The following is a 16397-nucleotide window of genomic DNA, read 5'->3' on the forward strand; positions in this document are numbered from 1 at the left end:
TATAGTAGTTTCATGAAGAGATTATATAACTTATAAACCTATATAAAACTCAGACATACTAGTTTACAAAATATTATATAATTTCAGAGATGAAAAGGCTGATAAATAATAACTTATAAATATTTATAGCTGGCTCATGTATCTCAGATATACTAGTTTCATGTATCTCATATATACTAGTTTCATGAAAAGATTATATAACTTATAACCTCTTATAAAGTATCTTATAACTTATTAAAAACTCACTTATAAGCCTTTATAAAACTCAGATATAATAATTTCATGAAGAAATTATATAACTTATAACCTCTTATAAAATATCTTATAACTTATTAAAAATCACTTATAAACCTTTATAAAACTCAGAAAATACTAGTTTATAAAGTACTATATAAACTCAGAAATGAAAAGGCTGATAAATAATAACTTATAAATGTTTATAGCTGGCCCATGTATCTCAGATATACTAGTTTCATGAAGAAATTATATAACTTATAACTCTTTATAAAGTATTATAAAACTCAGAAAATACTAGTTTATAAAATATTATATAAACTCAGAGATAAAAAGACTGATAGATAATAACTTATAAATGTTTATGGCCCATGTATCGCATATATACTAGTTTATAAAGTATTATATAACTTATAATCCCTTATAAATCTTATAATAAGATTATAGAAATCATTTTGAAAGTCGTGATAAAATGTTTATTAAACAAAGAAAAAGTAAAATCGGTAATATAAATACATGAAGATGCTCGTTACTAAATTTTTTTAAAAATAATTAGAGTAAATGTAATTACAAATGGTTTACAGCTTTTAGTCACTTATAAAAACACGTGTTAGAGATATATATATATAGCTTACAGAAATACATGTGTCATGTTTCTCTTATATGTCTCACAGAAATATTTTATATTAAATCCTATAGATAATTATTTAAAGGAGCTGATTAAAACATTTCTAAGTTATTAAAAAATAACTTATAAACCTTTATAAAACATTCATAAAGTTATAAAAATAATTTATAAATTTTGTACACCAATTTATAAGAGGTTACAATGTTTATGAATTATTTATAAAGGTTTATAAAATCATTTATAAGAGTTTATAAAATGAATAAAATGTATAAAATAAATAGACAAGAAGAATGTTTTTTTTTGTTGACAATCAAATTTTATTTAGAATTCTCGAAATATAGTACCAACTTAAAATGACAACACATTCAAAAGCATTCATTTGCAAGTTATCTATAGAGATGGCAACACATGCAAAAGCCTTATTAATCAAAGAATTATTTACTAAAAGTCAAATTTGTTCCAGTTTTTTTATAAACCCTTATAAACTATAAATGTTAAAAAAAACAATTTATTAAACGTGACAATAGTATGATTAATAAACGTGTCCAATTCAGAACGCAAACCGTTCGCTTCCATCTTGTTCCATAACAGAACAGCTTCCTTTACTTCCCCCCAACTCACACGCCAAACTGATAACGACACTGTAAACATCATGATCGAGATGATACCCTGTCTGCTTCATCTTCTCCAGCAACTCCAAACACTCGTCAAGATTGTCTCTCTTCTCATGAGCCGCCATTATATGCATATACATAACTTAGGACGGCACAAACCCTTTTCTTTAACATATCATCTAACAAACTTTAACACTTGACAATCTTCCCTGATTTACAAAACCCACTTACCAATTCAGTGTAAGTCACAGTATCAGCCTCACATCCATACTCTCCATCGATCTCAGCAAACACACTCATCGCCTCACCCATTCTATCTACCTTACACAACGCCTGGATCAAAACAGTGTAACAATTCTCACTCGTCTCAAACCCTCACCTCCTCATATCTTTCAACACATCATAGGCATCATCCATTTTACCAGCGTGAGCATAACCACTCAGCAAGTTAGTGTAATCAACAACGTCAGGCTCAAACCCAACTTCATTCATCTGAACCAAAACATGCTTAGCTTCCATCATCTTCCCTTCTCTACACCAACCATACAACGGCAAAGCAAAATACCTACGATCCATTGAAAAAAACTGTAACCTCATATCCTCGAAAAGATTTGCAGCATCCTTAACGCAACCGTTCTTACACAAAGCATCGAGCAAACACGCGAACACATACACGTCCGGTTCAGGCATTTCGTCGAGCACCTCGACGACTTTTTTCACAATATCCGAACCCTCTAATCACCTCTCGAGAACAACGAACAGCTCCGGCTCGATCAGGTGAGGATTCTGCTTCCTCATCTCCTCGATTAGACTCCAAACGGATCCGAATCGCTGCATTTTGCTTATGATTTTCGTCATCGATATGTAGATTTGGTGGTTGTGGCAATAATACCCGGGTCGCTTCGCTGCCCAGACGAAGAATCTGTAACCTAGGTTCCCGGCATCTTCGCAACGGTTCAAAACGCGTTCGATTAGCCCGAGTTCGACACCGGATTCGTTGAGCGCGAGCTCCAGCTTCGGGACTCATCACTGCCGGAGATATTTGGGAAGATGACAATTGTAGATTTATTTAATCAGGGGTATAATAGTATTTTGGTTATTAAAATTTTAATGGTAAAGTTGGTTAGTGTAGAAATGAAAATTAGTATCATGAAAGTGGTATATTTGGCAATTTCTCTAGATAAAATATATTTATACTCTAAATATATAAATGCAAATAGATAAAATAAATAATAAAAATTATAGTTTCAAGTTATAGTTTCTAATTATATGTTTTCAAATTATTATTTTTTATATTTTTCGATATTTTTCGATTTTTATATTCTTTTCGAATTTTCTTTTGAAATTCGAAAATGATTTTTAAAACTATTTTAAAAAAAATTATTTTCAATTTTTAATATTTATTTTTATGTTATAAAATTTTAAACTCGAACTCAAAAGCTCCATCATTTAACTCTAGATTAGTTATTCCTAAGGATATAAATATATATATTTACTTCTTTAATGAAATATTTTGTCATTTTGATCTTTATAGGTAATATTTGTGACAAAAAAAAGTTTAGGGCTATCTTAGGATATTTCTCTAAATTTTATGTAATATAATTTTCCACCAAAATTATTATATTGTTATGACATTATGTATTTTCTGATATATCTGTTAAATTTGTTATTTTCAAGAAAAATATCATATGATAGCTCTAGAAACGTTTTTGTTAAAAATATAGTCTTTAAAGATAAAAATGACCAAAATATTTCAATAAAGAGATAAATATACACTTATACTATATGATTAATTAATTTAGATTTTAGGGTTTAGAGTTCAAGGTGGATTTTTGGGATTAGAGTTTAAAATTAAAATTTAAAATTAATATAAAAATTTGAAAATAAAATTTTAAAAATAGATTCAAAAAACATTTTTGAATTTCAAAAATAAAATTCGAAAAAGAAATAAAAAATCGAAAAAATCAGAAAAATATAAAATATTTTGAGTTTAGAACATATAATTCAAAACTATAAATTCTTTATTTATTTATTATTTTATTATTTATTTGCATTTATATATTTAGGGCATAAAGATTTTTTGTTATTAAATGAAATATTTTTGGTCATTTTTTTCTATTTAAAAGTTTTTATGACAAAAACTTGAAAATTGTCAATTTAAGGGGGGGTTATTGGGAGAAGAATTTGTATAGAGTTTGTGAATTTTAAGAGTTGATTGATTTTAAAAGTTATGTGGATTGTGCGAATTTGATCATGATTTTCTTAGATTTGTCTAGCTTTTCATTAACTTGGATTACCAAAAGATGTTTCATTAAGAGACACACTTGTTATATATAAAGAATAATAAAAAATATTTTTAAAAAAATATTTCGAATTATAGTTTTCAAATTCTAACATTTTTATAAATTTTTTGTTTTTTTTTTAATTTTCTTTTTTAAATTTGAAAATGATTTTCCAAACTATTATAAACTTTTTATTTAAAGTTTTTTTTATATATATAAATATAATTATATATTGAAAATGATAAACATTATAAATATAAATTAAGTTTTCAAAAGTGTAATGAATTATAGATTTGGACATAATTTGGTAAAAGTTGCACATGGATTTTGAAAATCACATGGATACATATGATATTTTGAAAGTTGAGTCTCATGAATAAAAATGAATAGAATTCATGTCCCGATAACAATAGATTTAGTTAGAATTAGAGAATCTATAATAACAAAACTTTTTGAATAACAATGGATTTGAATGGATTTTGAAAATTCTTAAACCAATAACAATGGATTCTATTAAGATTTATGAAATCCAAGAACCAATAACAAAGAAATCTCAAAATTTCCAAAATTCATCTCCCAATAACCCTCCTAAGAGAATTGTGCAAGGAAAAATCCCAAAAAAAAATAAGAAACATAAAAGACTATCATTGACTTCGTTCCTCCCGTAAAACAACACTAGTAAATTTTAGTATATCGAATATAAACGCAGTCTTTTACTTATCTTTAAAGTTTTTTTTTTTGTGACACATCTTTAAAGTTTTTTCAGAAGTCAAATATCTGTACAGTAGCTTTTAAACTTCTGTACCAGTAATGTACGGATCTCCGTTTGGGATTTGCCACCCATACTCTTTGAGAAGTTAACTCCAAACTTTCTATTGTGAGATAAATTATGGGCCAGTCGATATCGAAATGTAATTCGTATAGGAAGATAATAAAGATTAGCATCAGTATGCCACGTGCTGTCAGAGTGTTCCATGGAGGAATCCAATGGCCCAAAATTGTATCGTGTAGTTTGAAATGAAGCTGCTTATTGCAGTGTCTTTTTTGCTTAACGAGGAGGTAGCTTAAATAAAATGTTGAAAGTGGCTCCTACCTTTTGTCCTCTATTTATTAAGTTCAACTTCTAGACTTGATGTGATTTCATCATACTTCATTTTAAAAAACATTATTAAAATTTGACCTCAGAGTATCAATCAGTTGAGATACGTGGCTCAGTTTGAAACCTTCAAGAATTAGAAGAAGAACTCGATGTTTCAAAAGAAAATTCGTAGATATTAAAGAGAGACGTGCAACAAGTAAACATTACTTCTGATTTTTTAGTTCAAAAAAGAAGTAAACAATACCGAGGATAGTGATGCTAATCTGTCGGCACCAATTCATTCCGAAATCTATAAATATTGTACTCTCCATGTGCACGACAATGTTTTTTAAAAATGAATATGGTGATCCACAAACTTTCTAGGTCACAAGGGAATCACGCTCAACTAGTTTAACCTAACTTTTTGACAGACTAGTTTAACCGAGTTAACATTTTAAACTTATTATATATTTATATAGCTTCCAGCGAGGTAAGCACTTCTTCTAAAAATAAATATTTAAAATCAACTACTGTACTATAACAAAATGAACTAAACCATTTTACTGCAAGTCCGCAACAACATTTAACGTATTTGATATACTTAATTTTTTATTAACTTGTGAGCGTATAAAACTTCCTTGAGCTTTTTAGCTCATGGCCACTCTTAAATACAAATTTCTAGAATGATTTCATTTACAACAAAACGTACATTTTCTTTTTCTTTCCCCCCAACTCAATAACTTGAATCTTAAATTATAGCGCCACGAGTCCCAGAGAATTATTTGTTCATTATAAAACGATAGATACTCTATATTTATATGTAGTCCTCGTTCATTGATAACAATTGATCCGAGAATCTAGACTAATCGAGATATCAATTATATTGATATTCAAATAAATGGTCCATCAACCCGATCATTAGAGAAATAAGAGGAACCCAAGAGGTTAAAATAAAGAGACAAACACCGCTGAAAGACCCATTTGTCTTGTCCGAAACACACCACAAAGTAGTTATTCTTGAAATGCCCCCACAAATCTTTGTTGATTTCGTAAGTTACACTAATTTCTTGTTTGAGTTCGTCGACATACATATGGGCAACAACGGACGAAAGGCATTGTGGTCACAAACTCACAATGAGGAAAAGGCCAAAACACATTAAACTGTACTTGATGTTAAAGGAAACTTCCTGGAAGCTGCCTTCTTGAGGATACGTCTATACATTTCTCACATGCATGCGGAAGATGTTGATATCAACCCACTCTTCTTGGATATAAAGATACGATAGTACTTTTTGTCTGTTATACAATAAGTACTTTGTAGTAAATAAAAGTGCCTACATTATTTTAAGTTCTTCCAAAATTTACATATTAGGGCATCTATAGATTACTAGCCGTTTTTTATATATAGTTCGGCCACAGACCATTTGACGAGCTGTTCCCTTTATGTACGGAACAAGAGAATTCCATTACAAATTCTTATCTTCCTACAATAGACATCATAACTTCTTAGAAGGAATCATACTACATTCTCACGATGGAAAAAGAAAAAGAAAAAAGAACCATATCTTCACACAAAGAATCCTAATCATAAATGAAAATCAAACCTACGGATTTAACGGTTTAGCAATCAATATTTATATCGTGTACAACTTCATGTACAACTATTTTCGGGTTATTACACGGTGTCACGGTGTGACCACATATTTACGAATGATCTTGACAATCTAAAACCATTGAAATATTTTATTCATGTTTACGTTTTGGGGATTACTAATAGGTGGATGCGGAAATTCAAGCTGAAAGATTGTGTGAATCTCAAGTCTTGATCACAACTGCGTACATCCACCTTAGGGCTCTATATATGGCTGCATTGATGGTACCTTCAGTCATATGATCGACTTTCCTTGGCTACAATACTAGATTGTAAATTTGTGGAGCAAAATCGTTTGAGATGGCCATTCCATAGATTTCACGTTAGTTCTACAAAAATACAAACAAAATACAAAGAAAACATTCATATACATTTTGTTACAATTTTGATAGAGAATGAATGGAATGAATCTATTCCCGTTTTAATGTATTCTTTTCATCTTGTTCCATCTATTTTGATTTCACTAATTCCATTTTATGTTTATGTCTACTATTTACAGTTTTTGTTTCCTTTTTTTTGCCAAAAGATCATAAAGTTATTTTCTAATTTGCCAATGGTTCAATTTTTCACTATAAGAAAGCAGGCGGATACTGACGGACGAATTCGTCAGAATATCGTCGGAATAGACATATTTTGACGAATATCTGACGAAACTGTCCGTCGGTATCATTTCGTCGGAATTTCGAACTTCGTCGGAATTTCGTCAGCCACACCGACGAATTTCTGACGAATGCCGAGAAACTATATTCTGACGAACTTCTGACCACATTCCGATAACAGCTCCGACAACAGCGGTCCTCGGAAAATTGAAAATACTGACGAACTAGGTCCCTCGGAAAATACCGACGAACCTGTCCCTCGGAAATACCGACGAACTCGGTCCCTCGGTAAATACCGACGACTACGTTCGTCAGTATTTTCCGACGACATTGTTCGTCGGTAATTTCCGAGGGACAGGTTCGTCGGTATTTTCCGAGGGACAGGTTCGTCGGTATTTTCCGAGGGACAGGTTCGTCGGTATTTTCCGAGGACCGCGGTTCGTCGGTATTTTCCGAGGGACATGGTTCGTCAGTATTTCCAATTTTTCAATATAGAATTTGTATTTTGCATTTTTAAATATTTTTATTATAGAATAAAATTTTGCAATTTTATAAATTTAATTAAAATAAATCTGAAATTGAAAACTAATAATATTATAGAATTTAAATTCATACAAACCGAAATATAAAAAAAAAACATTCAGAAAGTTTTAAAATTCAGAAAAAAACTAAGAACTCGAAGCAAATAAACGGTTTAGCTTCTCCATTATCTCGGCGTTGGTCTTCTTTTGGGATGCCAACTCAGCAAGGATAGTGGCATTCTCAGCAAGGATAGTGGCATTCTCAGCTTGGATAGTGGCGTTCTGCTCCTCCAATGCCACAATCCGTTCACCTTTGTCATGTAGCTCATCGAGAATCATGGGATCGGCATACGGAGCCTGCGAAGAAGATGCCGGATACGAAGAAGCACGGCGGGCCAATCCAACTAAAAAGCCTCCTTTCCTTTTAGGAACAGCCTACAAAATATTTTAAGTTAGTAAACTACATTATAAAATGAATATATTAATAAAAAAAAATTACCTTTTCAACCATCTCATTGATTTGCAATCGGGACAAGTTGGTTGAAGCTCCCACTGAATCGCCGTCATCAGAGAGAGGCTGAGATTGAGATGCTATTTCAGTTTCCACCAAATCAACGACATCTTTGATCAAGAGGTCCTGAATTTGACCCGTCTTCTTGTTAGTGTGAGCCACCTTAATGAGTTGGAGTCGATCAACGGGATTACCGTCATTTGCTTCGATCTAAAAAACCACCATTATTAGCCAAGGAATATATAAAATATTTATATAAATAAACATAAAGATAAATAATAAAAAAAACTTACAAGTTCATCTTCCTTAGTAGACATAGAGCAAGCCCCGAGGTTGTGCACATACATACCTTTCCCGCCACGATCGCTCTTCCGGTTCTTAGAGTTCCTAGAAGACGTCTCTGCAGTTTCGTCCTTCTGCCAATGAGCTACCAACTGCTCGAACACCCTCCCGTTGATGTTCCGTGGCCTCTTGTTCTTCTGCCAAACTTTCTTCCACGCATTCACTTGCTTTGTATAAGAGTCCATGGCCTTAGCTTTGAATCTAATACGGACTGTTTCCGTGTGATCGGGGTGCCAGTTGAACTCTTGCTACAAAACACACATAATTTTAATAAGTAGATATATTAAAAAAATGTAAGTAATTTTAAAAAATGAAGAGTTATTACCGCAAATTGACGAAACCACAACTCTTGGTCTTCTTGAGGGATCTCACTCCACTTCGTATATCCAATTTGGAGCATGGAATACATCATCTGGTTGATGCTCCTGCTAATGCCATTACTCGACTTGGTGAACCTTTAAAAAAATACAAGTTAACAAGTTAATTAATGGAAAAAAACATAATGCAACAAATAAAAAAAATACTAACCAAGTGCTATGTCCTCGTCGTGGGGTGGGATGGAGAACCGGGAGATGCTCTCGACCCGGTTGTTGAACCAATAGTTCAACTGGCATGACCCCCGGATTCTGTTGAGCGGGAGGTGGAGCGGGAATATATGCGGGAAACGAGTTTTGTTCGTGAGACGATCCCGATGCACGGGAAGAGCTCACCGAACTACGTCGACGGGCTGCAGGGCGGGGTGATTCCTCGGACCTAAAAAAATTAATACATCAAATTAATTAAAATGATTTTTACATAAAAAATGATTTATATATATATATATAAAATATAAAAAATTATAATTTTTTATAAATATTGAAAAGGGTTGTTAAATATTTTTAAAAATCGAAAAACGTTTTTAAAAATCAAAAATCATTTTTAAAAATCAAAAAACGTTTTTAAAAATCAAAAAACGTTTCTAAAAATCAACCAAAAAATAAACGTTTTAAATAATACATAGTTTAAACTGTAAACTTGAAAAAACGTTTTTAAATATCAAAAAACGTTTTAAAAATCAAAAATCATTTTTAAAAATCAAAAAACGTTTTTAAAAATCAAAAAAAACGTTTCTAAAAATCAAAAAAAAAAACGTTTTAAATAATACATAGTTTAAACTGTAAACTTGAAAAAAACGTTTTTAAATATCAAAAAACGTTTTTAAATATCAAAAAACGTTTTAAAAAATAGTAAAACGTTTTGAATTTAACAAAAACACAAAATAATTCCAGAAAAAAATTAAAACAACAACAATCCTAACTTATATATCCTAAACAATCCATTCAATCCTAAAACATTCAATCAAACAAGAACAAATCGGAGATCTAACATCTAAAACCCTAAAAAATTGAAATAAACAAAGGTTAGGATGATTCTTACATGATTTCGGGTTTGGGGGAAGAGATATGAGCGTGGGTAGAGGAATCGCCGGGGATGGGAGCTCGAAAACCACCGGAATCGCCTTCAAAGAGAGAGAAACGGCGGAGAGGATAGAGAGAGAGGCGGAAATAACGAAGAAGGAAGAAGAAGGGTTAATTATATTTGATGATTCCGACGGACACGGGTTCGTCAGTATTCCGTCGGAATCATTAAATATAAACCAATTCGAGGTGCGCGAAAATTTTCACGCGGTTTAGTTTCCCGGGTGAATAAAATTTCCGACGGACACGGGTTCGTCAGTGTTTTCCGACGGAATACTGACAAACTTTACCGAGGGAATTCCGACGACATAGTGTTTAGGGGTTGATTACAAGTTTCTAAATGCAAAATCCTAATCTCTGATAATATATATAGTATTTGCATAAATATTTAACAATAAAAATGTTTTTATAACACAATTTTACACAATAACATTTTTTTGTAGTAAGATTAGATGAATATGATTGTATAAGTATATGAGTGTTAAGATGAGATGTTATAAAACATTGATATGCATAAACACTTATTTTATGAGTTGTTATATTTGAATGGTTGCGATCTAATACTATACTAAAAACTTATTATGTGTTATTTTGTTGTTTTGGCATCTAAATTTATAGATTTATATGTTTGAAATTGTTTTCAAACACAAGTCCTCGTTAATTCGTCAGTATATTCCGACGACATACCGACGAACTCGACCAGTTCGTCGGTATGTCGTCGGAATATACTGACGAATTAACGAGGAAGTATACAAACATCATTGAAACCCTATGTCGTCGGAACTCCGTCGCAATATACCGACGGATTACCGACGAACTAGCCTGGTTCATCGGTAATCCGTCGGTATATGCCGACGGAATTCCGACGGACCGAGGAAAAAAAAAAAAAAAAAAAAAACCTAATCCGAATCTTCTGAATCTTCATCAAACTCCCCAACCTCAGCTTCTGGCTCCGAATGTACAACAGCATCAAGTCCAAACTCAGTAAAATTCTCAACGAATTCAACATCTGCCAAATCTTGAACTGCCTGGGCGTTGCTGGTAGACTCTGGTTGCAATGGTTCATCATCATCAGAACTTCCATTCAATCGTCCTCTTGGGTTGATTTGCGTTACTGTGACCCATGGATCGTCTCTGTACGTCACCCGAGGGTAACTGATGTAGCACACCTATACATATCAATTTTACAAGTATTAGTAGAGTATATAACATTAATTAATGATATTGGTAAAAAATTATGAATAAATTAACATACCTGATCAGCTTGCGAACCAAGAATGAAGGGATCATAATATTGAAGTTTCCGCCGCGAATGAACCGATATAACACCAAACGCATCAATCTTCACTCCTCTATCTAGGGTGGTGTCATACCAATCACAATAGAATACTACACAACGCAATCCAACCATTCCAGGAAATTGGATTTCTAATATTTCTTTTATGTTGCCGTAGTAGACATCGTCACCGGAAGAAGATGAAACACCAGCATCATATGTTGTCTTAGAATGACCTTTCTTTGTGAATGCATATCCTCGCGTACAGAATTTTGGATATGATTTGACCACATAGTTTGGTCCCTGCACAAATTCGCGTATCCAATCATCGAACACAAAACCTCTGGCCAAACCATCATTCACCTATAAATTAAAAACATATATGAGTGAAAAGTTAATTTGTTTATATTAAAATTAAACTACTCATTTGCATAGGGTAATATGATATATATAACTCACATAACTACGAAGCCACGCAGCAAATCCATTATCTCTAAGTTGTTGAAGCTCATGTTCTGTTGCATGGCTGTGAGTCATACGCAACTCCGCCATATATACACTATATACAAAAATATTATATCAATTTATTGAATATTAAAAAAACAATGTAAATGAATAAATATTTTTACCTCTCATATTGTAGAACATCTTCACAGTTGGTGAGCAAATATGTTTGCAAATGAGCGTGCTCAGTGTCCGTAAGTCTCCGCTTCGTGAATGTTCCACTAAGTCGTCCTATTTCCTTGAACATGCTTGGGACAGTAACATGATATGTTGCTCTCTCTCCTCTGTCATTGTGCCGAGAAGGTCTTCGGTGTTTTGTATGCACTTCTGGTGGAAAATAATTTTCAGCAAAAATTGCAGTTTCTTCATTGATCACCTGTGCCACTATAGATCCTTCCACCCGGCTTAAATTTTTGACCATCTTCTTCAGATGATGCATATAACGCTCAAAAATATACATCCATCTGTACTGCACAGGACCACCAAGTTCCAATTCTCTTGCGAGATGAATAACAAGATGTTCCATAACATCAAAGAATGATGGAGGAAATATCTTCTCGAGGTTGCACATGCTGACTGGAGCGTTTGTCTTCAAATTATTAATACCCTCTTCAGTCACTACTCTGCTGCATAAATCGCGGAAGAAAACACTTATCCCTACATAGATAAAAGACATAGATTTCATAAGTATTAGTTTATATAAGCATAACTGTTAAATATAAAAATAAATTAAACTGTAAAAATAAAAGATACCTGCAATTGCTTCATGAACATTACGTGGCAATAATGCTGAAAAAGCAAACGGAAGGAGGCGCTGCATAATTACATGACAATCATGACTCTTCAAGCCAGTAAACTTTCCTTCGCTTCTATCAACGCAGTTCCCCAAATTTGATGCATATCCGTCAGGAAATTTCATTTTATCTGTAATCCAATCAAAGAACTCTTCTTTTCTAGCACCATCCAGACGATAAATGGGAAAAGGGGCCGTACCATTCTCATCCACATGAAGTTCAGGACGATCACAGATATCGACTAAATCCAACCTTGACTTCAAGTTATCCTTCGTTTTACCTTGGATGTTAAGGACTGTGTTCATCAGATTGTCGAAGAAGTTCTTCTCAATATGCATGACATCTAAATTATGCCGCAATAGATGACTTTCCCAATATGGCAGATCCCAGAAAATACTCTTTTTGTGCCAGTTATGTAGCTCTCCAACCGCACTGACTCGAATGTTTTCATGTCCACCTACATCTGGCGTCCTTTCTGCATCAAAATACCTAAACTGCTTCAACAAATCTTCCCCACTAACTTCCACAGGTGGACCATCAAACACCTGCTTGTTCTTCGTAAATGCATTCCTACTCCTGCGGTATGGATGATCAGGTGGTAGAAATCGCCTGTGACAATCAAACCAACACGTTTTCCTTCCGTTCTTTAGTTGGAAAGCAGCTGTGTCATCTTGACAATATGGACATGATAGTCTCCCATGTGTTGTCCATCCAGATAACATACCATATGCTGGAAAGTCACTTATTGTCCACATAAGTACTGCCCGCATATGAAAGTTTTCTTTGCACGAAACATCGTATGTCTCAAAACCATGCGCCCATAGTTGTTGCAACTCATATATCAGTGGTTGAAGAAACACATCTAGTGATCTTTTAGGATGCTCTGGCCCGGGGACGAGAATTGAGAGGAACAAAAACTCTCGTCGCATGCACAAGCTCGGCGGTAGGTTGTACGGTGTCACAATAACTGGCCAAAGAGAATACTGTCTTCCATGCTTTCCAAATGGGCTGAAACCATCAGTAGATAATCCAAGATAAACATTTCTTCTCTCTTCTGCAAATTCTGGATATGTTGACTGGAAATGTTTCCAAGCCTTCGCATCTGAAGGATGTCTAATCTCACCATTTGTGGAATGCTCTGCATGCCATCTCATTGCTTTTGCTGTGCGCTCACACTGATACAACCTCTTCAATCTTTCCGTCAAAGGCAAATACCACATTCTTTTGAACGGGATCGGAACTCTTCCCCTCGTCTCCTGGAAACGAGGTTTCCCACAAAATTTGCATTCATTCCGTGTCTCATCCGCTCTCCAGTAGATCATGCAGTTGTCAATACATACATCTATCACTTCGTACGGTAGTTGAAGACCGGCAACCAGTTTCTGAACTTCGTAGTATGAACCCGGTGCAACATTATCCTCAGGTAGAATGCCTTTGACAAAATCAGTAATCGCATCCATACATTCTTCAGCCAAATTATAGTCTGTCTTAATACCCATTAATCTAGTTGCAGATGATAAGGCTGAATGACCATCTCTACAATTTTGATACAAAGGTTGTTTTCCTGCATCTAACATGTCAAAAAATCTCCTAGATTCGGGATTTGGTTCTTCCCCTCTATAATGATCATGTACCATCTGCTCAGTACCTACACCATAATCTATATCCGTTCTAGATTCTTCTAACCTAATATCCGACTGAAATTCACTAATAGGCTGAGGTTCGCTAGTACTACCATATTCATAACCAGTTTCTCCATGAAGATACCAAACTTTGTAATTACGTGAAAACCCTTTCATATACAAATGAGTCCAAACATTAAATTCTTCTATAACTTTATTATTATTGCAACTAGAGCAGGGACATCTTAACATACCATTTTTTGCATCTGGTTGTTGTTGAACAAGCCTCATGAATTCTTTAATCCCTTGAACGTATTCTTCCGTAAGCAATTTGGTGTTGGGATCCAAATGAGGTTTATCCATCCATGAACGATAATAACCTCCTGAAGACATGATTTTTACGGAATTGTTATGATCAAAGAGAATGAAGAGAGAATGAGGAGTGAAGAGTTGAAATGAGGAGGAGTTGAATTTATAGGAAATTGGTTACGGCTTTCCGACGAATTTCTGACGGAATTCCGACGGACATAAAGCAGTGCGTCGGAATTCCGTCGGTATTTACAAATTTTAAACGGCTATAAAACGGTCATATGGATTTGTCGGCAACGGTCACATAGTCCATCAGAAATTCGTCGGTATTTTCTGACGGAATACCGACGACCTCAACGGTTATATCTGTTGATCAGAATATCGTCAGATAGTCGTCGGTATATGCCGACGAACAAGGGTTCGTCAGAATTCCGTCGGTTTATACCGACGGAATACTGACGACCCCAACGGATATAATTGTTGATCGGAATATCGTCGGATAGTCGTCGGTATATACCGACGAACCCTGTTTCGTCGGAATTCCGTCAGTATTTACTGACGGAATTCCGACGACCTCTTATTTTTTGCTTCCGTCAGAAATTGGTCGGAAAATCGTCAAATTTGTCCGACGACACTTTGGTCCGTCGGAACCTCCGTCGGAATTCAGCGTGTTTTCTTGTAGTGTTTAAAACACTCTTCTGTTAGAGATAAACTCGAAGATAACTTAGAGTCCAAGAAATATTAATTCTAATTGAGTTAGGATAAAGAGGAAAATATATATGTTTTGTTAAGAGAGTTTATGAAGTTTTAAGATCTGTTTAGGAGATATCAACTTGTGATATAACATATGAGTTTGTAAGAGATCTTTGTGAGAGTTTATGTTTTTAAGAAAATTTTCTTAAGCTAATAATAAGAGTTAGAGTTATTCTTATCAAGATCTTTGAGTTTATACTTTGTGTCTGAAACAATAATTGGTATCAGAGCGGTTGATGAGAAATCTACAAGAAAATCAAAAATACCATTCGAGATATGAATGGAACTCTTCGAGTGAGACACAAGATGAATGTGATCATTAGTTTGAGAGAGAATGTGAGATATCAAACTAAGTCTCACATTAGAAAATTAGATAAGAAATGTTTAATATATAAACAGATGTCCAAATCTAATTAGTACAAAACATTTTTGGGAGGAGCTCAAAAATAAATTCATGCGGATTAGTTCCTTAGATCCAAAACGAAATGTATCGTACTAATCATACAATATAGAGTTGGAAATGGACTTTCACAATTCCAACATCTTCATGACCAGATTATTTTGTTTTCTAACAATGTTAATATTTGTAGCAAAAACTAATTTAAAAGTTGCTCCCAAAACTACAGTATCTTTTATGAATATATAGTACCTGACTGGAGCAGTTGAAGTGTTGAACCACTCTAAGGCGATGGGGGCTGTGGGGGTGTGGAGGGATCTTAGAAACGTGAATCCAAACATATGGGTACACATACAAACTTTTCTCATTTCAAAAAACGTTTAAAATCAAACAATTCATCTACGTAGACGTGATAAAGGTTCAACAATTCAAATTTTAGAATTTTAGGGGAAGACAATTAGACAAAGCCAACATTAATAAACATGAATAATTCTTTCAGAGCCAAAAAAATAATTCTTTCAGAGCCAAAAAGTCACACAATCCAAAGCTGATAACTAGAATACAAACGACCACTACATGCCAAATTAGAAGAAAAAAATGTAAACAACGGAAAGAGCAAAAAGGAACAACAAAATAATCTATCTTTTTTTTTTTTGTCAACACAAAATAATCTATCTTCTATCCATCTAATTTCTATTTTCAAGAGTTTAAATTACCGACTAATCATATTCTGCAAAACGATTTTTGTTTTTTTAACACATCTGTAAAAAGATTAACCTTAAATAAACTTTCAAAAGAAGGACAAAAGAAAAAGACGGTTGATGC

At 33.6% G+C, this 16397-nt stretch overlaps 3 protein-coding genes and 1 pseudogene across 3 annotated transcripts; all 4 read right to left on the reverse strand.

Moving 5' to 3' along the window:
* Positions 1–1103: 1103 nt before the first annotated feature.
* On the reverse strand, positions 1104–7417 carry LOC108850992 (putative pentatricopeptide repeat-containing protein At5g65820; annotated as a pseudogene).
* Positions 7418–7642: 225 nt separating this feature from the next.
* On the reverse strand, positions 7643–10404 carry LOC130510686 (uncharacterized). The gene is made up of 6 exons (XM_057007251.1): positions 9877–10404; positions 8989–9213; positions 8786–8915; positions 8412–8708; positions 8107–8328; positions 7643–8042 (listed from the first exon to the last, which is right to left on the reverse strand). Coding segments are annotated over exons 1-6 (1164 nt in total). The 5' UTR covers positions 9879–10404; the 3' UTR covers positions 7643–7754.
* Positions 10405–10783: 379 nt separating this feature from the next.
* LOC130511486 (uncharacterized) lies at positions 10784–12605 on the reverse strand. Its single transcript, XM_057008527.1, has 5 exons — positions 12451–12605; positions 11823–12354; positions 11653–11752; positions 11173–11556; positions 10784–11086 (listed from the first exon to the last, which is right to left on the reverse strand). The coding sequence occupies exons 1-5, from the start codon at positions 12515–12517 to the stop codon at positions 10817–10819; spliced, it is 1353 nt and encodes a 450-aa protein (XP_056864507.1). The 5' UTR covers positions 12518–12605; the 3' UTR covers positions 10784–10816.
* LOC130511354 (uncharacterized) lies at positions 12541–14506 on the reverse strand. The gene is made up of 4 exons (XM_057008296.1): positions 14368–14506; positions 13638–14283; positions 12691–13100; positions 12541–12566 (listed from the first exon to the last, which is right to left on the reverse strand). The coding sequence occupies exons 1-4, from the start codon at positions 14504–14506 to the stop codon at positions 12541–12543; spliced, it is 1221 nt and encodes a 406-aa protein (XP_056864276.1).
* Positions 14507–16397: the final 1891 nt, after the last annotated feature.

The sequence above is a fragment of the Raphanus sativus genome, chromosome 4 (assembly GCF_000801105.2).
Source record: "Raphanus sativus cultivar WK10039 chromosome 4, ASM80110v3, whole genome shotgun sequence".
Taxonomy (NCBI): Eukaryota; Viridiplantae; Streptophyta; class Magnoliopsida; order Brassicales; family Brassicaceae; genus Raphanus; species Raphanus sativus.